We start from the raw sequence: 27,077 nt of genomic DNA, 5'->3' as shown, positions 1-27,077 counted from the left end.
GTTGTAACGTTATTATTAGGCCTATTACATGCGATTGTTAACAACCGGTTCGTGGAGGTCATTAAATTCTAAGAATAGGTTTGCACGAACAGGCTGAATCCCACCACTGGATACAAAATGACCAAAGTTTCAGAAAGAAACTTTGCTGGTCTTTGGAACATTTGAAAATGCCTATCTTTCAGAAGGAGCAAAAATCTATTGCACAGGAATTCCAAAGCCAACTGTGTATGTATGTATGTTTCAAGTTTCATCTACATCTAGAAAAAAAAAAAAGGTGTTTGTAGTTGTCATCTTTATGAATGTTCCCAACCTTTTCATCACCAAGGACAGAGCATGTTGGAGGCTATATAAACTACTAACTCAGATGCTTCAAAATCAGTGATGCCAAGTAGGGAAGCCAACTATTCTCAGAGAGATGGAAAAAATTCCCAAATGTTTGCAAAAGTTCCCAATAGTGCAGGGTAAATTAAGAAAAAAGTGCATTAGATTGTGTGCATTATTAAAATATAACTTATATAAATATTTACAAATGTAGAACTAACTAATAATAGATAAATTATTTATTCAATATAAAAATAATAATCGTTTATTTTGGTCCTTACAACTGCATGAAAAATAATAGACACGTTTATGTTGTATAATAGGGCACAAACTAAAAATTTGGAACCTTTGAAAAATCTAAAGGTATTCTATTTTATGAATGTGGTTGCATTGATATATATAATTTGTTTAATTGTTTTATTAATTAAAAAGTGTAGACTTGCAGAGTCATTGTGCAGTAAGGATCAACATAGGTGACCAATGTGAAAATAATTATACACTAAGGATTTCTACTTTCTAAAAAATTCCAAATTTTGTATGCTTTTCTTTAATAAATTCCCAAATATTCATTTCTTAAAAAATATCAAGGGAATTGTGGAATTTTTTCCCAGACTTTGCACTACTGTTCAAAACCCTCAAAATGGCGGGCTACCGCCAGTGGCTAAACTTTCTTGAAACTGGTTCTCTCGTTTAATTATTTTTTGACATGCCGCTCCTGGTAGCCCCTGCCCAGCTTCTTTATGTTAGTCTTTCCGTCCGGGTATAATGAATAAAATTATATAATTTTAAGTTTAAAAGTAGCTAAGAACCTTAGTGACAAAAATGTTATCTTCTGTATAGAAAGTTTATTTGTTAAAATATTTTCATGTTTGTTATCAAAAAGTGTAAAATATTTTCTTATTGCCAGTATATATAGCTATTATTTTCTAGTTTATTTATGAATAATATAATATTACCCATAAAAACAATATTATTATCACAAACTATTAAAACTCTTTTCAGGTGATATATAAAAATATCATCTATGTTACGAAAAGAGAGAAGGTACGAATGAATAGGAAAGGCAAAAATGGCATGCAAATGAACAGAAGTTTGAATAACACAAAATGTTTTTTGTTTTATAAATCCTTAGATTTTCATAACTGAAATGGGGAGTAATACTTGTCCCATTTGGACCCTACAGGTATATTCTAATATAGTTTAACCTCTGAAGTATTAAAAGTACGTACAGCTACTTGCATTCATCAGATGAGCTCAGTGGTGGAGGAAGGAAGTCCTCAATATTGTTATTTGACTCCATGTCTGTCCTTTGTTTTTGGCTTAATTTCATAGCCTGAGCTCGAGTCACAGAACACGAGGGAAACAGTGATTGGCTCATTAACCATTTTAGGCTCGACAACAACTTTTCCCCAACCAAATCGTTTCCCAACAACAATGATACACCCTTAATTGGCAGAGTTGGTCTTACCGCAACAGGTCCCAAATCTAGGTCTGATGCTAAATAAATATTATGAAGAGGAGCATTAACAAAGCTACCCTCAATACCTTGAGCAATAACAGACTCACCAATGGCAGAGCTCAAATCTAAAGGCAGTACACCTTCTAACAACAATGATTGAGTCACCCCAGTATCACATAGAATACGTATGGGTTTGCCAGTGTCATTTTTAACAGACACAGAACCAACAGGCACAAAAGGGCTAAATTCCTCCCTGATTATATCAGTGGCCACATCAACAACATTGGGTGATCTGGTGAAACTACGTCCATATGTGCACACAAACGCACTGGGTATTGCCTCCTTTTCTTTCTTCTTTTTCAAACCCAAACAAATGGCAGACGGGCCTCAATGGTTTTGTTGAAGTTTTAGCCCAACCGTATGAAGATTTTGAACTAGAGAAGCTGGATTTTTTGAAGAATCCTCAACTTCAGTGGGACAAACAAGTACAGGTTTTTGTTAAAATGGTAGGAATTTCTTTTTCTGAAAAGTGGTTTTATGTTTTAAAGTGTAGTCATCAGAAAGAGTGGCTGCTTCCTGTAGAGTATCGGCTTTCTTTTCATCCAAGTAAGTTTTGAGTTCGTCACATGCACAACATTTAAATTCCTCAATTAGACATAATTGTCTTAGTCTGTCGAAACTATCGCCAATATGCATTGATCAAAATAAACTTCTTTTACATGGGCAAATTCCATATAAGTTTGATTATCTTGTTTCCAATAACCACTAAACTTTTGATGATAAGCCTCTGGTACTTACTAACTCGTATGCTTTGAGTATTGCTGCTTTAACCTTATCATAATTTGTACAATCTTCTAAAGAGAGAGCAGCATAAGCTTCTTGTGCTTTACCAGTTAAGACACTTTGTAATAATAATGACAATTTTTCGGTGTGCCATTCCATGGTTGGAAATATTTATCTACTTCATTTTCATTAAACGGTGGTACTTTAACATATCGATTAAGCTCAGAGTTGTTATTTTGCCTTGGTCAATCACAGTTAAGTCTAATTTCTTTAAGCCTAATTTCATTCTCGGCTTCAATTCGAGTTCGTTTGGCCTCAATATGAGCTCATTCGTTCTCGGTTTCAATATGAGCTCGCTCGTTCTCGGCTTTAATACGAGTTTGTTTGGCCTCGAGGCATTTACTCTCTCTTTCAGCTTCAATACGAGCTCTATTTTTTTTTTTAACTGGATCTCTAATTTATCCTTATAACTTAACCTCGATTGGTTAGTAGGGACACTAGAGTATTCCCCTCGAGTGTTCCTCGGGCAACAAATCATCATCGATTAGTATTTCGATAATACGCTTTTTTAGTACATTTTTTCTCATTCTTCTTTTAACTTCTAGTTCTAGAATCTTAGCAATTTATTTTTGTTATATTTTTCCAACTGTTCTAGGGAGGGTGATACAAAAAAATCTTGATAATCCGACATGATCAAATCTTGTTGGCACTGATAAATATAAGTTCAATTATGATTTAAATTATAATTTAGACCGAATTTTATCTCTGATTCAAATCATAGACATGAGCCCCCAATTTATTATGTTATGTATTGAGAATTTGAAGTAATCCAAGGCCATGTTAAATAATTTAACTTTTAATGGTTGAACTGTACCCTGGATTTTGTGTTTAGAAGTATGCCAATATTTTATTTTATTTATGCTATTCGCCAACAAGATTGATTCATGCCCTTTTTGTTTTGAAACAAATATGTTTTAATATGTATATATATGTACAACACTATAATTTACAACAGCAACTATTATGATTAATTATTACAAACAAAGTTTTATAGACAGAAATTTCACTAACTTACAAATAGTCTAAAACCATCTTCCTAGTTCAGTCTCCTTGATATCGAGCGAGTTGTACCTATACATAATTTGGTTGGAAACTAGCTAGCTTTGTCATGCTCTGAATTTTTAGACTGTTGAAGTAAGATAATATTTTCACAAAATCACTAATGTCTGATGAGAAATTAGTAATATTCGTGGAGAGATATTAACATTTGATGGAAATTCACTGACATTTGAAATTTATAACTGTTTCTGGTCAAGTGTTGTATATTTTCCCGTTGACAAGGATTAGCAAAATTACAATTTATAGCTTACATGGTTATAACAGTTTCATAGTAGGCTTCTCTGTTCTCTGTTGTTTTTATAGGCGAATCACATTTTCTAGAAATTTCTGATATACTGGTTACGGAAGTTGATCCTGTGTTCACGAATGTTCTATAATCTTGGAGAATTGGAGGTAGTTTTGCCATATGTAACTAACACGGTAAGCTAAACGTGACCTCAGATATAAACTTATTCAAAACAAATGGTGACATTAAAATAAATATATCACAAATTCGTTATACGCAACACATATCTGATAATACAAGTCACGCCTATTTCTAAATACAAATTCAATCCAAACAACGTTCATATTAAAAATAAATACATAATAATAAATTCATTACAATAAAACAATAATGAATTAAATATCTCAATACCGTTATCAGTCCTGATTGTCAACTTATTGTCATAATTGATAATGTCTGTGGTAATAGTACCCAAATGCTTTGGGGAAATCCCATCTATCAGACAATATCCAACGCCAATGTCAATCTAGTCAGCCATCATGGAAAATAAAAAAAAAACATCAATCAGATAAGTGTACGAAGCTGAGAGATTACACGCACACAATGTCTCAGCTTCTACTGCCTTTCACTGTCTATAGCCAGTTATGGGAAGGCAGTTACCCTTAAATTTCTTAAAGAAGAAATGAGTTGAAATAAACCACCCAACAGAAGTGCCCCGAGAAAACCCACTTTCACTAGCTAGTACCTAATAATTGCTGGTCAGTGCCCCATTGAACTTAACTGACGATTTGTTGACTAGTAAAGAAGAAGAAAATGGGCTGAATGATATGGAACTATCATGAGAGGAAGCTTGTTTTGAAAACAAGCAGCTGAAAGTAATAGGCTGTTTGGGAGAAGTCTAACACAAGGCGAATCATCTTTGTTTTCCTTACTGGTCAAGGGGTGACAGAAGAGAGAGAGAACTGAGCAAAGCTGAATTCTTCTGTGGGCTGTGATGAAGATTCGGCTGAAGTGTCTATGAAGAGAGCATTGGACGAATTGGATGATGAGCAGTGAGTCTGGAGGGGTCAAAGAAGGGCAGAGATGGTGCTGTGGGGATTGATGGATCTGTATTGTTTTTGGTGCCAGGGTCTGTGTGGCTTTCTTTCTCTTGTAGGGTTTCGTTTAGGTCAGTGGCATAGCAAGGGTTCTCAGCACCCTGGGGCAAAGACACTTTTGACACCCCCCACCTCTGAAATGTCTTGATTATTTGTTTTGCAACTCATTACCCACTTCAAAATCTCCAGAAACAATAGTTTGCACATCTAGTAGAAATCCACACCGTGAATCTAAATCTAGTAAGCAAGAACATCTTCCTGTTATTTCATCAGCTGCATTTTCACCTGGCATTCGTTTACGATGTATTTTTCTTCTTTTAATGGTCAATCCCTATGTTTCACATTGATTCTTGCCCACTTTAAGTGCTTCTTGACAGGACTTTTCACGTGATTCTATCAATTTCTCTTTCAAAGAATTAAGATCAGCAGCTGCTTCTCTAAAATTCATTTTTGGGTCCTGAAGATGTTTCTGCACTCAATTGATAGATGATACAAGATTTCTCCAAAAATGCAAAAGTACAAGAAAGTCCAATGTAAGCATGCGTTGCAGAATATTATGAGCACCACGTATTGTTTCAGCCATGTTGACATTCTCACTTAATTGCTCTAACAGTCCTAGTAATTCATCCAGTTTTTTATGTACAACTTTTACTGCCTTTTCTCTTGCACTCCACCGTGTTTCTGATTCACGCTTGACAGAGATCTTAAGCTCCTTCTGCAGTTTGTACCATTGAGTTGTTGAATGAGCAATGAAATTATAAATGGCTTCAATTATACCAAAAAAAGGTAATAACTGTTGTTTCCTGACTTGCAGCATGAAGACATGCTAAGTTCAAACTATGGTTGTCACAGTTTATAAACACTGCTTTTCGAGTTTTGTTCAGAATTATTTGTTGAATGCCTGACAGATGACCTGACATGACAGCAGCATTATCATAAAATTGTGAATAACAATCACTCAATAAAATTTCATCTGCTTCTAATTTTGTGCTTATTGTTTTCTCAGTATTGGCAGCATCTTTTTCCTTTATCTGTATAAAGTCAATAAATGACTCTTTGACTTCTACTTTTCTTGTCTTAAAGTCAATGTCAACAAACCCGAATGATTTGGGCCAGTTGCATACGATAGGCTAAATCAGGTGTGGAATCAAACAGAATACCATAGTATTTGTTCCTATGAATTGCTGGCAAACAATAAAACTCAAGAGAAAGATGTTGACATTTGCTTGTTTTTAACATACTCTAAATGCTCTCTCATTACTGGATCATACTTTACTAATAACTGCAAAAGTGACAGGAAATTTCCAGGGTTTTCTTTTTGAGGTTATGTCCTCAGTATGACCACGAAATGCAAGATTCTGAGAAGCTAAATATTGTGTAAAATCCAGCAACTGTCGCAGTACATCTCTCCATTTATTTTTTCTTGCTGAATTTGCCTTTGCATCCCTTTATCAATGCCACTTTGAAGACGAATTCGGTGCTCAGTTTCTTTCCAAGCAGCAAATGACTCACGATGACTGTCACTATTTTCATGGGCATTTAACTTTTCAATTTTTTTCCACTTAGAGAATCCACCCTGTGTTTTGAAAGCAGACCGACTATTGGATGTCATACATGTAGATGAAAAAAGAAGACAACAAAAGCAGTATGCTGCTTTATGTAGAGGTGAATACACCAACCAGGAATGATTGACCCCTTGTACATTCAGAAGGCGTCGTTTGAACCAAAATGCAGTCATAGAACGCCCATCTTTGGCATCAAATGGACCTTCTTTATGTTGAAATTCATGTGCTCCAACTTTAACAATCTCTGTGCGATGTGCATGTGTTACAACTGGTGAGCCTGTTGTATCAAACTTCATAAATCCAATATCCCTGTGTGTTAAAATATTTATTAAGTCATCCTATTTTAGCTTAGCAACACTATTCTGTGATTTGTTTCTGACAAAGTGGAATCCTCGTGTTTATTATTATTGTAGCTTTCAACAGGTCAGAGAACAGTTTCTTAATTGTTTACTTTTTCAAATGAAATAGCGTGTTCACAATCTTGCACTTTGACCTCTTTTGCTGCCATCAAAGGCAACAGATGCTGGCTTACTGGTGTCATCACTTCCAGTAAGGAAAGCTCTCATCAATTTGCTTGACTCCACCATTGAAGCTGCAAATTTTGCATCCCTGTGCCCCACTTTCTTTTTTCGATATAATGGGCTAAAAGAATAAATTAATAAATACTGACCACACTATTTAGTTGTCAGATGAAAGGAAGCATTCTATTTCCTAAGTTCCTAACCACAAATTATATTTAAATTATTACAATTATAGTTGCAACTCAGGACTAGTTACGCACATCTGGACCTGGTTTCACTTTAACTGCCATTATTTAGACCACCCATACTCATGTTAATTAATGTGACACAACAGTAAGAAAATCAATGCAGATGAGTGCATATGCTGGTAAATCATGCTTATGAGCACCATATAGATTACTGGCAGTTGCTAATTCACATTTAAAAACTCGATAGGTTTAACTACACGAACACTACAGGAGACAAGTCTGAAATTGCTCGAATGACAATTACACACACTGTGGAGACGGGTGTAATCATAACATAATATAAGCTTAGAGGCTCAAAGGCTGTATTTAATATTGAAGGTTTGGATAGAATGAGAAAACTTAAATATAGGCTAACTAATTAGTGGTGCTACATTACAGTTCCTAGATTAAGTCGCTAGTACATCTAGATCTAACATTAATGTTAGACCTGTTATTTCCACCTTTTTAGTCTTAGGTTTGGATCTAGGTGTAATAATAATGACAGAAATTTAGCTTTATACATCTAAACTAGACCTTAGATTTGGGTGCATAGATTGAAAGCACCTTGTATTGAATCTACCCAGAACTAGATATAGCCCTGCCTCATCAATTCTAAATTTAGATTTATTAGGCCTAACTTTTAGAACAAATGTTACATCTAGATCTATTAACTTAGTCATTAGATCTGTCCCAGTGCAATGCCTAGTTTAATAGTTAGTATAGGTCTAAGTATGCCTATAATATAGGCAACAATTTGTATGATGATGGACCTAGGGTCTAGAAATAAAGTCATAACTGCAATTAGACCTGAAGTCTAGTACATTAGTTGGTGTAAGACATGATTTACAATCAGCCAATACAATTACAAATCACTACATTAGGCCTATAATGTTTACTAGATCTACATCTAGGCCTTACGTGTTGCATATATTACCTATCTTGCACACCAGTTAATATGTTACATCAATTTCGTATTGTCTTTTTTTTGAACATACACTTACTTGTACGTTGTACTCTAGGACTTGTATTTGATCTACAGATGAATGATAGAATAGTGTAATTTACTTCTGAACGTCAATTTGGTCTCACTATATTTCAGTGGGCGGCTTTTAAAAGTTAAAACTGCAAGCGTAATACACACAAATAACGTAACACTGTGTCGTATTTACTTAACGTAGGGCAGTTGCGCTATATACTAGGGGAGGGCATAATTATTAATTAATAGGTATTATAGACCAGAGGAAATTTTGCGCCCCTTCACACCTGCGCCCGGAGGCTACTGCCCCCTCTTGCCACGCAACTATTCGATACCCGTGGTGAGCACGGTACAGATAAACCATTCAATAGGTTTGTGCTTAACAAAAAACAACGAAGCTCTCAAAAGAAATCAGTAAAAATAAATATCAGCAAAAATTTGATTTATTCAAAGGCATTATTTGATATTTTTAGAACCAAAGCGTCCGATAACATTTATGTCTCTTTGGCTGAAAAATAATCCACAAAATCAAGAATATTAAACTTTTATAAGATATGGCGATAATTATTAGGAAATCGTGAAAATAATTCTGGCAGAACGCGCAAAAAATTATGGGTTTAAAAAGTTAACTTATCCGAGAATTGAACGTACGAAACAACTGCTTTTAATTCGATAAAGTGAAGTTAAAGTTCTCGACCTTTCGGTCTTGGAATCGTTATAAATACTGTTACGTCTCCGTTTGTTAATTAACTTTCCGTAACTTCGTTCCGACGAAACTTTAGCGACACAAGTCCTTACTTAATAAAACTGGTTTATTCTTTCCGAATATAACTTTACGATACACTTAATTTCAATATTCGCGCTAAAACAAACACTATAACGAACGAACTGTTACGTCTCCGTTTGTTAATTGATTTTTCCGTAACTTCGTTCCGACGAAATTTTAACGACACAAGTCTTTACTTAATAAAACTGGTTTGTTCGTTCGTGATACTGTTTGTTTTAGCGCGAATATTGAGATTAAGTGTATCGCAGAGTTATATTCGGAAAGAATGTTAACTTCAATACCCTGTGACTGCAGTTCAATTAATTACTCACTATCTATCTACCCAGACACGTTACATTCCCCTCTTTTATATATCCGCCTACCCTATATCTAGTAAGAACTAGAGCATTCGCCAAAGTACATGATAATTCTAGAAACGTTGCGTCACGGTGGTCATGTGACTCGCTGACGCAACAGTATACTAGCAGAGTACCAGGCGTTGCTCGGATGGAAATGGTTTTAACTGTTTTTGTTCTTTATTTACATGCTCTTTTATTGATCTGCTTTAAAGCTTCTTTGTCCACAGTACTTTCTATCTTGCTGTCAGGGGCAAAGAAGAAGATAATTTTTTCAGCTCCAACTCTAGAGCAGCCAACATAGAACTGGCCATGGGAAAAGCAGGATGATTCTAGGTCAGTTTCTACCACCTTGAGGATCTGACCTTGTGCAGGCTTGCTGACAGGGAGTAGAGGCAAAAGGGGCAACTGCCCAGGGCCCCGGGGAATGAAACCTGATTATGCCTTAAAGCCCGCTAAGCACATTTAGGCTATATCCTCATTTAATGATAAAAACCATAGTTTTGGCTTTTCTTTGCATATACTGTAGACGCTTGATACATTAAGAACGACTGAAATAATAATTTTAGTAATAATTAATTTATTATTGTTACTTTATAGATTTAATAGATATTTGTTGTTACTTTATTAGCGTTTTTACACTCATACTGTGAGCTAACAGCTGCTGCTGCTATGATTTTTCCTTGTGTATGAGCTCGTTGCTGTCCTAATTTAGAATCTTTTTTAATAAGTTCCTAAAAATGTTAAAGAAGAGAGAGAAATGGGGCCCGGCGAGGATGTTTGCCCCGGGGGCCCGTGCTGGTTCTTCACGCTCCTGACCTTGTGCTTTGTTGGTGGCCATGGTAAAACTTGAGCTGACAGGAAACAGAATCCTCTTGAATGGTGTTGGAGTGTCTGTGTAGAAGAAAGAGAGAGAGAGGGAGAGTAAAGAGAGAATGGGCAAAGAAGCAAATGAAGGTTCCACGAAGTTTTTAAATCGTTCTAACACATAATTGATCATGGATAAGATCATTATAAGAAGTCCTCACACAAAGAAGAAACGTAAATAACAGCCCCCTTGATCACACATTACCAAACAAATCCGACCTTTTAAAGTTGAGACCAATCGGTTGTCCTGTTTGCCAAAAATTGCTATATTGGTCACTTTGGCTTCAAGTTGCGGCCACATAGCCCATGTTACTTCCCACACAAAGTTGTATCTGTATGCCGAGTTTGTAGCTTTAAAGATGTGGCCGCGCATAAGAAACAGACCCACAGACAGTGAGAGAGAGAGAGTCATTCGCGCTTATATATATAAAAACGTCTAGCAGAACCTAGAAAATAGATGAAAATATCAGTGACAGTTAAAATTATATCATATTGTATTCGAGCCAATTAATCTCTTTCACGTATCGAGCCCGGCATGGCCAGGTGGTTAGGGGGCGCTAGACTCGCAATCTGTGGGTCGCGAGTTCGAATCCCCGTCCCACTAAACATGCTCCCCTTTCAACCGCGGGGGCGTTAGAATGTGACGCTCAATCCCACTATTCATTGGTAAAAGAGTAGCCGAAGAGTTGGTGGTGGGTGGTGATGACTAGCTGCCTTCCCTCTAGTCTTACACTGCTAAATTAGGGACGGCTGGCGCAGATAGCCCTCGTGTAGCTTTGCGCGAAATTCAAAATACACACAATTCATGTATCGAAAATGATAAAAACGCAGAAAAATCAATACTAGACGAACACAAAGAAGGATACAACAAAATACCTATACAAACTAAACACAAAGAAGCACATGGAAATCCACGTGACCAACCAGGGAAACAAAAAGAAGTATACGAAGATAATTTGAAACAAACACAAGAAATACCAGAAGATCCAAACAATTTCATCCAAGTAGGACCGAAGAAAATAAGAAAACAGACAGCACAAAACACAACCAATCATACAAATGTAACACACAAAACGCTATTATAATTCAAGGTATTCCAGCACAGTACAGGGAACCACCGCCCCCTAGTGGCACAGTGGTATGTCTGCGGACTTACAACGCTAGAATCCGGGTTTCGATACCCGTGGTGAGCAGAGCACAGATAGCCCATTGTGTAGCTTTGTGCTTAACTTCAAAACAAATAAACAGAAAAACTAAGATATTTTTATTTTTTGCTGTTTAGTTAGATTGTTGACTTACCTGATATAAAGCACCACCTATCGTAGGCCCAAGCAGGAGTCCTAACCCAAAAAACGTTTCGATTGTTGCCTAAAAAGAGATAAAAAGAAACGTATTTAAAATTTTCCCGAACAAGAATGATATTACTGAAATGTTTTGACTGGGATGAATTAGTACTGTTACGTCTCCGTGTGTTAATTAATTTTCCGTAACTTCGTTCCGACGAAACTTAATCGACACAAGTCTTTACTTAATAAAAGTGGTTTATTCTTTCCGAATATAACTTTACCGATACACTCAACTTCAACAATCGCGCTATATCAACGAACGTCAATAATACTTCTGACCGCAGATCAATTACACACTGTCTACTCACACGCATTACATTCCCCTCTTTTATATACCAGCCTACCCTATATCTAGTAAGAACTAGAACATTCGCCAAAGTACATGATAGTTCTAGAAACGTTGCGTCACAGTAGTCATGTGACTCGATGACGCAACAGTACTATTTGTTAAATTCTACGTTTATTGTTTGCCTATCTAGGAAAGCAGTCAGTCCATGTTTTAATAATTACACTTCGTGACCGTCTATTTGGAAGAATTATTTTCCGATCCTTGTCTTTTGAGAATTACATTCCACGACAGGGAAATATCAGTTCATTTCCATTAATCGTAACACTTTATGACAGTGTGTGTCTGCGAAGGATAAGTATTGTTACGTCAATTTACCCCAGACGAGTCTCCAAATTATTACATAACGTATTACAATTTATCCCAAACCAATCTCCAATTTCGTATTGTAATTTCGAATAGCCTGAAATCGAGTTACATGATGATTTAGATTTAGAAATTAAATAAATGTTGATATGTATCTAATTTATGATACTTGCCAACAAGATTGATACATACAGTTGTTTTTTTTTTAATACAAATATATTTTAATATACAAACAATAACACAATTTACAATAACGGTTATTACAAATAATGATCTATGTACAAAAGTTTTACAAACTTACAAACAATATTTAGTCCTTTATCTGGTCTGGAACTTCCTTGATATTTTATCGAGGGTTCACGATGAGCGAATTAATTTTGAGTTAATGTAGATACAATTCACTTAAAAGGGAGCTAGCTAGCTCTGTGTTCTTCGTTCTTTGCCAGTTACACGCCGAGTTATTCACCGCTGAAGTTATATAATGTTTTCGTAAAATTACTAATGTCCAATGAGAATCCGCTGAAGTTAAATGGTTTGTAATATTCGAAACCTATAAACTTTGTGTTCAAATATCTGAAGTTCCCGATTAATAAACGTTATAACAACCCGCTGAAGTTAAATGGTTTGTAATATTCAAAACCTATAAACTTTCTGGTCAAATATCTGAAGTTCCCGATTAATAAGCGTTATAACAATCACAGTTATAGTTTTCCGAAGTTTATAGCACACCAACTATAGCAAACCAATAATATATAGTCTTTTGGCGCGTCGCGTTGGTTATATTTACAGGCGTGAGGAGTTTCTCGAAAGTTCAGCTTACGTAACAATATAAACAATACGCCAGTGTTTACGTACACACATATATTGTTGATTCTTACGCTCGAGAATTTTCTACAGTTTTAAAGAACAGGCGGGAGTTTTGCAATACAGATTTAACAGTATAGGTTATATACATTTCTAAATATAAATTTAACTTAAACAAACATCAGTATTAAAATAGATATATGATAGTAAATCCGTCACAGTATTTATTAGTTTTATACGTTGAATGATTTTTTTTGTCTGGGACAATTTGTATTTGTTCTTTAAGAATAACTATTATCAAGAAAACTAGCTTCTCAAACAGCGCCATTCGTATTTGACAGCCTTTTTCTTTTTCAAATAGCCTTTATATCACTGCAGAAACAGCAACATTAAGCATTTATTTCCATTGTGTACAATTCATCATCATTCCTAGCCTACCTGGACTTATTTTATTATATACACAAATGTTAAAAGACTTTTTTGCTGTGTGCAGTATAGATATTGTTTTTATATTGATTCTATTGTAATCTTCCATAAAACAATCACGAGCAGTTTGTTTCAGAATTTCGCGCTACGTTACACAAGGGCTATTTGCGTATAAAGGAAAGAGGGCTAGTCAACAGCACCCCCAGCCAGCTCTTGGGCTACTATTATGTGATCTAATATTGGGATTTGACTGTCATTCTTACAGCAGTCTTGCGTTAACCATGAATCCTGCGTCGAGCGTTCTAACCACCAGACCCTGCGGTTTTTAAAAAATAAAGTACAGGGTATATATTGACAAAAATATAAAACAATATAGAAACATTCTACTTAACGAAACCTGTAGGAAGACAGTCGTCTATAAACATGTAAGGCTTATATATATAACCCATCGTTTAAAGGTTAATTTTGCATAAGAGTAGATTTAAAGAAGAAATATTTTTATTAGGCTTTTGACTTCATTATTATTCAGCTGAAACTAAATCGCTATCACGCACTGCTAATGGAATGTAAAAAACAGGCAGTTTTAAATAAGATAAGAATGACAGAGATTAGTAATGGAAACGTTTTATGCATATATATGACAATATTGTGATGAGGTTGACAGGTGATGTCTCAAGGCCATCATTTACTAAAATCTTCTGGAACATACACGTCGTTATTAATATTGTTTATTTTGATTTGACTACTTAACATTTTCCATCCATAAATTTTGTTAATTGCACACAGTTTTAAAAAAACGTCCATATGTAAGATAACGTTGATCTTAAAATGAGATAAGAAAGAACCAGTCGCGTTTAATTAAGCTTTGGTTGTTGTTTTTTCTCCTATTAATTCTAGTTTTTATTTTGTGCGAGTTCCATTTTAATTAGTTGGCATTTTGACAAACCACATGTCAAATGGAACCGTACTTTAATATATGCAGGAATGTATGTGCTAGCCGCCCCTAATTTATCATTACTAACTCTTTTACCAACGAATAGTGGGATTGACCGTCACATAATAACAACCCCGCGGCTCAAAGGGCGAGCTTCTTCGATGACGGGTATTCGAACCCACAGACTGCGAGTCGAGCGCCCTAACCACCAGGCCATGCCATACCCTTGTTAATTTGGAACATGTTTGTAGTTTAGTTTTAGACCCGTTGTTGTAGGTGTATATATATTGTAAATTTATTTGATAAAGTGTTAGAAAACCATACTACAACGCTATGATTGAACACGGCGGATTTGCAGCTGTCTAATATAATTTTGACTATTACTTTTCTTGAAGGTTAAGAAATAAAAGTATGTAAAATTACACACAGCTGAACTGTAAGGTTATAGCTAAGAAAAAGATCTTTTATTGATCAGGATGGAGTTTTACATTTTTTCAGGTTTTATGCTAGGTTGTTAATAACTAAATATTTGAATAAAAAAATAGTTTCATTAACCACGCCATGGGCGTCCGCGGGGGGGGGGGGCACTGCCCCTGTAAAATGAAAAACGTAATTCTTTCTTTATTCATTCAGCATATCTATATGAATTTTCGTATTCAATTCACAATCTCACACTATTTTGCTCCCCACCCCCTCCCTCATGTAAAACTTTGCCCGTTCCTGGAAACATTTCTGTGGACGCCCATGATAGCCGACCTAATTTTGTGACCTAGAGGGAAAGCAACACCCGCTGCTTGAAGCGGTCATTCTTAACTGAATAGCGAAATTAACTGTCGTTCTTATAACGTACATACAGCCGAAAGTACAAAGCGTGTTTGGCAGGGCCCGGCATGGCCAGGTGGTTAGGGCGCTCGACTCGCAATCTGAGAGTCGCGGGTTCGAATCCCCGTCCCACCAAACATGCTCACCCTTTCAGCCGTGGGGGCGTTATAATGTGACGGTCAATCCCACTATTCGTGGGTAAAAGAGTAGCCCAAGAGTTGGCGGTGGGTGGTGATGACTAGCTGCCTTCCCTCTAGTCTTACACTGCTAAATTAGGGACGGCTAGCGCAGATAGCCCTCGTGTAGCTTTGTGCAAAATTCAAAAACAAACAGTGTTTGGCAGTACGACGTCTCGAACCCCAGTTTGATAGGTTATCCACTAGGCTACGTAACTTTAAATCCTGAATCACTAACAAACACACTAAACTCAGAAATCAGCTCTCTGATACAGCCTAAACACAGCACTTCAAGTTTTAACTATATTCTATTTTTTCTTTTTTGTGTTAGCCTTGGCAGTGTTTGTGTCATTCCAGTACTAATTTAAACGATTTAACTCGGGACGCACATTACGTATCCACAAGCTCTCTTTAGTGCAGAACATTTCTTTGTTGGCCGCACTTCCCAAGATGTTGAAGTCGTTGGATGTAATACTAATACTACAGTTTTGCAAACAATAACGAATAATAACTGATTTGTTATTTATTCTATTTTGTGCATGCTCTTTGATTCCTGTGCTCAAACAACGAATTGTAGAGCCAACATAGCCAAGGTTACACCTTAGACATATAAATTTGTAGATGACACAAGAGCCATGCGTTTTAGAGATCCTGTCCTTGAATTTGAAATATTACATATACGACATATCGGTTTGAAAAAAAAATCTAAACTTATCTTGTGGATAGATTTTGTTATTTAAAATCACCTTAATTTTATTATCTAATTCTATTGCATGTTTGGCAATAAAAGGTAGAATACAATGAACTATTTCTTTACTTTCAACAAGTTTTCTGATTTTCGAAATGTACAAAGTTTTTAAATAATTCTTACTAATACTATTAATTAACTGCACAGGAAAAATATTTACTTTGTAAAAAGAAAAAAAAAAACCTTTATATTTTGTACTTCTTCGTGGAATCCAGAAAAGGAACTACCATACTGCCCCTAATAATCTCCCAGGTATTTTTATATCGTGCTTGTGTGACAGCAATAGTAATCAAACATATAATCCACTTTTATTATAATAATTTTGATTTGAAAAAAAAAGAAAAAAAACACACGCACACTTATTAGTTTGTTTTGAATTTCGCACAAAACTACACGAGGGCTATCTGCGCTAACCGTCCCTATTTTAGCAATGAAAGATTAGAAGGAAAGCAGCTAGTCATCACCACCCACCACCAACTCTTGGGCTACTCTTTTACCCACGAATAGTGATATTGACCGTCACATTATAACGCCCTTACGACTGAAAGGGCGAGTATGTTTGGTGGGACAGGATTTAGAACTTGCGACCCTCAGATTGCGAGTCGAGCGCCCTAACCACCAGACCATTTGCTGTTTTTGTCTGACTTAGGCCGAAACTCGTGCAGTGATACCTCCTATTCTTTGGGAATATTTCCACATCCATAAACAACACAGCGGAAAACCATAGTTATTTACGTCCTGGAACAATTTATTCACGATGTCTGTCGAATGAAATGTGTCCAGAAAAAACAGATTATTTTCACATAAACAAACCGACAATTTTCCACGCAGAAAATGGCGCGACTGGCCTTGTCTACCTTGAGTGACGTCACTCGCCTCTGACTCAATTTTTCAACCAAACGATCGCAAAGGTTGACTGTTGCACAAACTTTGGGAACTTGTAGGGCCGGGTTGAGGGAAAAATTATCGAATAAAAATGACTTTGCGTAATTTTTAACTATGGCACTTAAATATAAATACAAACATATTTGGTTTTTAACTGTCCGACGTCTTTAAATGGATAAACAATTGGACGAATGGCTACAGTTTGGAAGCTATTTTAATCTTTAAAGTCGACACCAAACGAAAGTGACGTTTACTGCTAGGCCTAACGGCTTACCTATTCGGTAGACCTACATGTAGAATGACTCACATGCACGCCTTCCCGTCATCCTCGAAAAGCCAAGGAAGTAAAGGCCGTTAGCACATTTGTTAGAACAACACAAACTTGTATTATTACATAAACGTTCTTTCTTAAATACACTATTTTTAAAACACACTTGTATATTCCTAAATCTAGGCTAGAACAGCTAAAATTCCAAGAATAAATTTTACTAAACTTGCAATCAAGATGTAGGCCCCCTAGCGGTTATCATTAATATTACAGAGCAAGTTAGAGAAACTTGCAATACAAAACACATAATAATCGTATACTCACGAATGCTGAAGCAACTCTGCCTGGAAATTCTGCAGCGGCATAAGTGTAGCTTGCAGTGACAAACGCCGCAGCTCCAAATCCTTCCACTAATCGAACTAAAATGGCTAAAACAATAAATGGTGTCCCAGGTGGCGAATGATCTAGGAAACTAAAATAACAAGGCATTTTAAATTGGTTTATGACAAAGTTAATATATTCTAATATGCGAAAATCCAAGTAGAAAAAAAAACTGTGAAACGAGCTAACTAAAAAAAGCAAAAATATATATAAACCGTTAGATTTGAGCCTATTAAAAAATATATCTGATTTTTAAACGAATTGTCATATCACACTCGCATCATATCCTGTATATATTGATTTTTTGACGTTTTGTAGAAACTAATATCTATACCCAAAATTATTAAAAACTACGATAAATCACTCACTGATAGATAATTGTTGTTTAGCGTTACCTTTTTTGTTTCATAAAAGTAAAAACTTTAAAATGTATTTTCCTTCATCTGAAATAATGAATATTATACTTAAATCTGTTTTAAGATTAATTTAATTTACTGCAAGATAATTACTTAGTCGATGGTTTCCTCTGAATTATCTGCGAGCTAGCAAACAAACTACACTAAAGCTAGGTTGCATGTATGTGTGCCCACTGCGGGTATCGACATTCGATTTGTAGTGTTATAAGCCCCCAGACTTACCGCTGAGTCATCGTAGACAATGTTTACAAAATGCATAGCAGAACAGTAATCATATGCCAGAACTCCAAATATACTACTATGGAGAAGATTGGATTACGTTTCCATAATGTAGAAACATCTATGATGTTTCGAATTTTGAAATTTCAAGGTAAACAAATAGAAAACGTAGTTGTCGTCGATATAATTTATTTACGTGCTCAGGAAAAATGAACAACTATATCTATCTTTAGATAGATACGGATTATATCCGGGTATTTAATCACGGAAAGGGAATGAAAAGAACTGAAAAACAAATTATAACCACCTTCGTATATTAGAAACTGGCAAATTAGATTGTGGTGTTTCCATTATAACCACCTTTGTATATTAGAAACTGGCAAATTGGATTGTGGTGTTTCCATTATAACCACCTTCGTATATTAGAAACTGGCAAATTGGATTGTGGTGTTTCCAGGAGAATCAAAATTTAATTCATTTTCAAGAAACACTTCTTTTTTGGGGGGTGGGTGGGAACATGGCGAAAAGCACCTCCTCCTGGTATGGCCTGCATGGCATGCTGCCTCCCCCAGTGGCACAGCGGTATATCTGCGGACTAGAAGCCGGGTTTCGATACCTGTGGTGAGCAGAGCACAGATATCCCATTGTGTAGCTTTGTGCTTAACTACAAACAAACAAACAAGTATGAATGCAATTAAAGTGTACTTTAAATGTAACAAAACGCTTTAAAATCCTTTACATATTGTTCGTTTAATTAATTCATTCATTTATTAACTTACAGTTTTTGTATTTATCTATTCATTTCATATAGAGCACACGTCTTTTCCGTAGCATTTATATATACACCTCTTTGAGGATTTGTTTGTTTTAGAGCAAAGACACAAATTGTGCTATTTGCTGTATCCACCGCGTGAAGTCAAACCTCGGATTTTAGCGTTGTAAGTTCGTAAACTTACCGCTGTCACACCGGGAGACCCTCTTTGGGCTAAAACTTGTAAAAAGAGGCAAGTCTCATGATAAAATACTCAGATGTATCCTAAAGAGATTTATTTCAAACATCTATTCTACCTAAAAAAAAAAGTTTTTCTTTTGGTATAAAAATGTTTCTTTTCAGTTACCCGATTATTTCAGCACGAGCAACAAAAGTGTAAATATTGACCTGTTTTAGTCCTAACATTGTGCATAAGCGATTCATTTTATTTTTCAAAGTATGGCTCAAAAGATTTCAAATAGTACTCACCCAAACAATATAGTTGTTGTTCCTGCAACAAATAGCCCTGCATTGACCAAGAATTTGGGTGTGATCCAAGAAATCTGTAATTAAGTATGTAATGATATATACTGGTATAATCACTATATCAAGTGTCATAGTAGGCTTGCATGAATTAACATATGATTATATTTTCTGGAAGTACATAAGTTTTGAAATAAATAAATAAACCTAGATACCATCATATGAATGTTATAACGAATGTCAATGTTCAAAATCTAACTTATGTTACATATATATATATATGCGAGTTTAGATATAAAAGGTCAATTGGTCAAACTTACAATTTTTCCATAGATTGGAGAAGATATAAAGACACCAAGCTCGTAAACTCCAAATACAAAACCATATATGGTAGGAGATGCACCTTTCTCTTCTGCCTGTTCACATGATAAACAACAACACACGTTTTTTAATGCATAAGCATTTACTACAGCACAAAAACAAAATATCAGCCAAATTTAAAAATATCGTAAAAAAAACTAACGACAAAAATAAAAGAACCGTATTAGAATATCTTATAAAAATTATTTCTGAACCTTAACTCACTGATGTGTTTTCTTTGTTTGAAATTAAGCACAAAGCTACACAATGGGCTATCTGTGCTCTGCCCACCACGGGTATCGAAACCCGGATTCTGGCGTTGTAAGTCCGCAGACATACCGCTGTGCCACTAGGGGGCAGTGTGATTTGTAGGTAAGGTTCTAAGAGTTTTATTTTGTATAGAAGTGTCTTCTTTTTCATCGACATTCTCATATTCAACGGCTCTAAATTTTTTATCTAAATTCAGCAATATTTCAAACATGTGATGGATAAAACCATAGGGAATCCGAGGGTTCAGAGTTCGCGACCCGTGGCGCAAAAACGCGCTCCGCACTTTTGGGTAACGGATATATAGTTTTATTTACTAAGATAAGAGCAGCTCGAGAGTTGGCGGTGAATGCTGCTAAATAGCTGCTTTGAAAATTTGAGTTGGCTATACGCAGATAGCTAGCTCTTTTGTAGCTTTGCAACGAAATTCTAAAAGCATAACCATGTCAAGTTGAGCATACAATAAACACACAGTTCATAAAACATTTACCTTTCTTCAAACACAAAATTTGCGAATGAAATACAGTTTTACGACAAAAAAAATATACGCTTTGAGCTTACAGTAATGGAAATATTAACGATTGATTGGTTGGGAAATAATGATGGACGGGAACTGCACAAATGTTACAAGTAATGACAACTAGATGGTGAAGCTATTACCGGTACAAAATATTATCCCAAAAAATACTAAAATATTTTGTTTGTAAGCCTTGTTTTACGTAGGGCAGCGTAATTAAATATGAAAGTTTGAGTGGACCCGGATTTACGATTGACAAGCAGGGGCGTACAAACCATTGAAAATAAGTTATTGGGAACTCAAAAACATGACTAGTAAATGGAGCAAACTATCAGAACACTTCATGTTAAAGTTTTGTTTGAATTTCGCGCAAAGCTACACGAGGGCTATCTGCTCTAGCCGTCCCTAATTTAGCAGTGTAAGACTAGAGGGAAGGCAGCTAGTCATCACCACCCACCGCCAACTCTTGGGCTACCCTTTTACCAACGAATAGTGGGATTGACCGTCACATTATAAAGCCCACACGGCTGAAAGGGCGAGCATGTTTGGTGTGACGGGGATTCGAACCCGCGACCTGCAGATTGCGAATCGAGTGCCCTAACCACCTGGCCAAGCCGGGCCTGATGTTAAAGAAACTGGTTTCGACACATTCGTACGTCCTCTTCAGTCTCACGTGGTCTTCTGTAAAAAGAATATTGATAGTATCGAGTCCTGCAGAATTGTTGATTTAGTGATATAGTTCTTGTTCTGAAATTTATGGTCGTTTTTATGGTCGAAGTTACTGCAGTCAACATTTCGTAGTAAGAATTTATGAACCACCTGAACAAACAACATCCCATAGTACAGTTTACAATGGAAATATAAAAATATAATAAATTCCCATCCCTAGACACGATGGTTACCTCAGAAGATTACAGAAATCCTACAGATGCAGATAACTTTCTCGAATATCTATATCAAGCCAAGCATCATAGATCACCTAGTTTTCATAACACTATTTGTAATATACAAGATGCTAAAAAGAAAGAACAAAAACAACATCACTAACAAATCATCTTGACAACGGATACCCTGAACACACGATAAAGAAGATAAACACGAAGAATAAGCAGGAACATTTTGTTTGTTTGTTAAGCAGCAAGCTACAAATGAGCTATCTATGCCGTGTTGATCGTGGATGTCGAAACTGGTTTTCAGGGCTATAAACCTCCAGACTTGAGCCTTTTTTTGGAGGGGGGGGGCAAATGAGAAAGAATATTACAGACCACCCTCGGTCGTATTCCTATATGTCAGAGATCATTCTGAAAACATAAAGGTAACGTGTAAACAACATGAAGTCAGTATAATATTCAGAATCTGAAACACAATACAATCGAAATTAGCACACTGCAAACACTGAAGACCAAATAAAGAGCAAAATCGCTATTTAGAATATCATTTGCGAATGTGAACTCCAATCATTAGATTAGTAGATATCAAGCTTTTGAAGCTGGTGTACCCCTTTTCAAATGTAGTGCATATTCGCGTACCCCCCATAATTAAGATACTGAAAATAAATATAAAATTACATATCACTATTGAAAGTTAAATAAAATATAGAAGATATATGTTCCACAGAAGTTGGAACAATCACCTTCGTTTTTATTTTATAAGTAAAGTATTTGTCTAAAGTTGATACAAAACTTTCATAGATTTAATATAAAAAAGTCCTTATATAACGAAACAAATTATCTTTTTTTACACATATCTTCGAATTTTTACTAAATAGAACTTTCTGGAAAACCGTAAATGCGGTTTATGAATGAGTTAATGTCAGTCGCAATGTTGTTTGGTTAAAGTTACAAAAAAAAAAATGACGAATAAAAAAAGTTAAAAAAACCTCCTTATATTCCTTACTGCGAAAAGAAGTAGACTTTAAAATAACTCAAGAATTAAACGTAACGCCGAACTTTATTGGCCATCAAATTTACCAGGCTCAATCATGCGGGCCCGGCATGGCCAGATGGATAGGACGCTCGACTCGCAATCTGCGGATCGCAGGTTCGAAACCCCGTCACGCCGAACATACTCGCCCTTTCAGCCGTGGGGGCGTTATAATGTGACGGTCAATCCCACTATTCGTTGGTAAAAGAGTAGCCCAAGAGTTGGCGGTGGGTGGTGATGACTAGCTGCCTTTCCTCTAGTCTTACACCACTAAATTATGGACGGCTAGCGCAGATAGCCCTCGTGTAGCTTTGCGCGAAATTCATAACAAACCAAACTCAATCATGTGTGCCCCCAGTGGCACAGCGAGATGTCTGCGGACTTATAGCGCTAAAAAGTGGGTTTTGATACCCGTGGTGGGCAGAACACGGGTAGCCCTTTGTGTAACTTTGTGCTTAACTACAAAACAAACAAACAACAACAATCATGCGCGAAAGACTTTTTTTTTTGCGACATTTCATTCAATACTCTGTTCATGTACATTACGAATTCGGTAGTTTCGGTGACATTGTATATGCTGTAGTTTAATACACGGCAGGAAGTGTCATATTACGACGAATGTCATATAAGACGTTAAGATCATGGGTAACAAGACTTATAATTTATGCCTATCAACTGGCCACTGCTGATGTCTGTGGGAAAATCTTTATGACGTCTTCCAATTGAGGGAACGATACGAGAAAATCTATCAGCTTCAGGTGGAGAGGATCATGTAACAGCACACAACTAATTTGTATTGATGAACAAATTTCAGATTTATTTCTCAGTCGCGTAAAAGTACAAAATTCACGATACATCCGCCGGTTAGTCATCGGATTCTGCACTATTCAAGTTTTTTAGTGAAATAAAATATTTCCTGCTCTTTTCAGTGATATAAAAGTTGTCGTCCTTTGTGTCCGTGCTTTAATTATCTCTCTTTATAGATAAGTATTTAAAGATTTTGTTTTTATTTTTTCGATTGCCCGACATTTTTATTCTTTTCCCCTTTTTCTTAGAGTTGACTCTATTCCATTCCCGGTAAGTCTTCGGATTTACAACGCTATAATCAGGGGTTCGATTCCCCTAGGTGGACACAGCAGATAGCCCGATGTTGCTTTCCCACAAATAACACAAACACACTACTCCATTCCAAGGTTTCCTGCCGATTTATAGCTGTTTTCCATTCTGATACTCAGTGTTTTTTCGTTTTCGGATATTTGCGCAAAAGATATCTGCGCTCTCCGTCTCTAATTTTAAATATAAACTAGAGAGAAAGCAGCTATTCAACAGCACCCACGCCAACTTTTGGACTACGCTTATCTGACCGACTATTGCGATTTGGCAGTCACCCTTGTAACACATGCAAAGCCAAAAAGTGTGGATCACTTTTTCTTTTTTTTTCGGTAACGAAAAGTGAACATTGAACCCTCATATCCATAGTCCGGCTTGTTAACTGTTGGGCCACGCTCGGCCCTTGACAATGATAAACCTCAAATCAGTTTCTGTTGCTAAACTTAGTTCATTTGTGTGTGTGTGTTTTTATCTCTCTGTTTTTGTCTTCGTCTTTTTTTCCGGCCTTTTCAATTTTGTTTGCATATTTTCTCAACTTTGTCTTCGTAAAGTTTCGTGTGCTTTTTTTCCTCTAATACTATTGCTTTACTATTGCTTTCATCGAGAGTTGCCCATTTTTATATCTTTCTTGTATGTTTCTCATTTTACGACAACAAACTAAAAAGAAGATGACTTTGACTTGAACCATAACCCGTGGTTTCAAACTTTTTATCCTCTTGCTAGACCAATTAACACGTTTGTTTTTTACTTGTGAATAATATTATTTCCACTCTCAACATGTTTCGCACACACCTGTTTGTCGAAAGAAGAAGTGTTACCAGTTTTCAAGGTAATTTTGAATTATTTTTCCCAACACAAACAACTTCTTCATTCTGGTCTCATTGTTGACTTTTATCTCTTTCTGGCTGTGTGGCCTCGCCAGAAATGCCGCCAGAACTTCCACCAATTAACGCTTTGTTCAATCCACTTAAACTTTTTCAGTAATTATCAGTCAGTCAAGATAAAGATATTTATAGGAAAGACGAAGACTTTAGTTATCCTCAAGCTGTATTTTTGTTCTTTTATTTTTATTTTTCATCGATAAAAATGTTAATTAAAAAAGAAAACATCTTTCATTTAACATAGGAAAGACAGATTGAATTAGATACACAGGTTTCACTCCAAGCTACGAAGGAGGCATTGGTCAATCCATCCATGTGTGAAACTCAACTGAAAAATAGAGATTCGATGGCAAGAAGTTGTAAGATGTATTAAAATGTGATACACACACAGTTGTTTCTTTATTCTTCTTTCAGAGGGCAGTTGAAAACATAAGTAACTAAACATAGCAACAAAAGAGGAAATTCAAATTATGCAGATAACCTTAAAAACCTAATAAGATATACCGAATTAAAAAAAAAGACCCCAAACTCTAGTGTTTTCGAATAATTGGCTACTCTTCAGGAAGACTGACTATTCATTGCATCTTTTGTATGTGATCCTGTGTGCTAACCCTTTTATTACAATTAGCATCATATTAATCTAAAAGCATTTAGTCCAATCTAGGCGCGAACCTTGGACCCTCGAAAAATCCACTAGACTAAGCCGAGCTCAAACACGAATGAAGTTACTTCTTTCGTCACAGTCCAACTGCGTTTACTGTTATCATTATAACGCACCAACAGCTGAAAAATCGGAGCGTGTTTAGTGGAAGTGCTATTCGAACCTTGGACCATTGGCTCACAATATACTAGGCTACACCGAGCTCAGACTAATAAGTGAGAGCAAAAATCACTTTTAATGTTGTTAATATTACTAATCAAACTCAACCTATTCAATAATCTAAAAGAGGGTGTAATATAAGTTAGAAATATTCAATTGTGCAAAACTTACACTTTTCAATTAAAGTTGTTGATTAATGACAGTAAAGTAACAACATAAAAATATTTAGTTAAATGTAACTCTTAAGTCTTAATAAAAACGATTTCCAATCTTTTAAGTACTCAGTTTGTATTTACACCTGTCTTCAAACATAGATTTAATTTCGGTCTCTAAAACTTTTACTCAAATAAAAAATTCACCTTACAGTATTCTTACACACATCTAGTCACGTTGTTTTACACCTTACAGTATTCTTACACACATCTAATCACGTTTTTACATCTTACAGTATTCTTACACACATCTAATCACGTTTTTTACATCTTACAGTATTCTTACACACATCTAATCACGTTGTTTTACATCTTACAGTATTCTTACACACATATAATCACGTTGTTTTACATCTTACAGTATTCTTACACACGTAAGAATACTGTAAGGTGTAAAACAACGTGATTAGATGTGTGTAAGAATACTGTAAGGTGTAAAACAACGTGATTAGATGTGTGTAAGAATATTGTAAGGTGTAAAACAACGTGATTAGATACACATCTAATCAGGTTGTTTTTATATTGGGAAATGCACGAATATGTACTTGGGGGGGGAGAGATAATGTTTCGATACCCGTGGTGGACAGAGCACAGACGGACAGATAGCTCATTGTATAGCTTTGTGCTTAATTACAACCAAACAACTCGTTGGGTAAACATTGATATTACGGAAGTTGAAAATTTATGTAAAATTTTACAGATTTCTACTTCGTATTTGGCTAATGTAGTCTCCTAAATAAATTAATAATAAAAAAACAAAACAGGAATGTAGAATCTTTTGATAGAACTTGTGTTGAGAGTAAAGATGCTTTCTGTTTTGTGTATCAGATATACTTCCGCAGGGTCCCCGAAAGTGTTCTGTTTCAAGAGCAAATAAAACCAAAATTAAGAGTAACAGATATTTTATTTCTTGCTTACGAGCTTCGTATGTCATGTTGTGTTTCTGTTACGTGACGTTACTGATTGACTGACAGACAACGCACTATCGTATAGCTATGCGAGTGTTTAAAACAGGTGATCCTTCAAGGCAGCCTTCCACCCTCTCTCAGGAAAACAACTCTTTATAGGCTCCTGAGTTGGGGGGGGGGGGCATTGTCCGTCTACTTTTTAAAAAGGAGGCTCTTCCCACCCCCACTTTTAACAACAAAAGTAATATTTTGTGTACTAGACTTAACAATGTGTGCTTGAAAATTGTTGTAACCCAACATATTTCCGTCTGAGTGGGCGGGAAATTTATTTCGACATGCTGAATAAACATTCCAATAGGAGGCTACAAATCGAGCTAAAGTTTACTTTTTTTTTAATTACTTTTTACAAAACATATGTTAATAAAAGTATATCAAAAGAATACTTAAAATCTCAACATTTCAATTATGATTTTATTCTGGAGTAA

The 27,077-nt window shown here is 35.8% G+C and overlaps 1 protein-coding gene across 3 annotated transcripts in view; it reads right to left on the bottom strand.

Moving 5' to 3' along the window:
• LOC106459652 (MFS-type transporter SLC18B1-like) overlaps window positions 1–27,077 on the bottom strand; it is an 84,278-nt gene that overhangs the window by 22,424 nt on the left and 34,777 nt on the right. For all 3 annotated transcript variants that reach the window (XR_002610611.1, XM_013919289.2, XM_013919290.2), the window contains exons 3-6: window positions 19,915–20,010; window positions 19,601–19,674; window positions 17,669–17,816; window positions 11,583–11,651 (exon numbers count right to left, since the gene is read on the bottom strand). Coding sequence is in view for 2 of the 3 variants with exons in the window: in XM_013919289.2 (XP_013774743.1) it covers window positions 11,583–11,651; window positions 17,669–17,816; window positions 19,601–19,674; window positions 19,915–20,010 (387 nt within the window). In the remaining variant the exon portion in view is untranslated. The remainder of the gene's footprint in view (window positions 1–11,582; window positions 11,652–17,668; window positions 17,817–19,600; window positions 19,675–19,914; window positions 20,011–27,077) is intronic.

The sequence above is a fragment of the Limulus polyphemus genome, unplaced genomic scaffold (genome assembly GCF_000517525.1).
Source record: "Limulus polyphemus unplaced genomic scaffold, Limulus_polyphemus-2.1.2 Scaffold643, whole genome shotgun sequence".
Taxonomy (NCBI): domain Eukaryota; kingdom Metazoa; phylum Arthropoda; class Merostomata; order Xiphosura; family Limulidae; genus Limulus; species Limulus polyphemus.
Note: the sequence above shows the minus strand (reverse complement) of the source record. Positions and strands in the feature narration are given on the sequence as shown.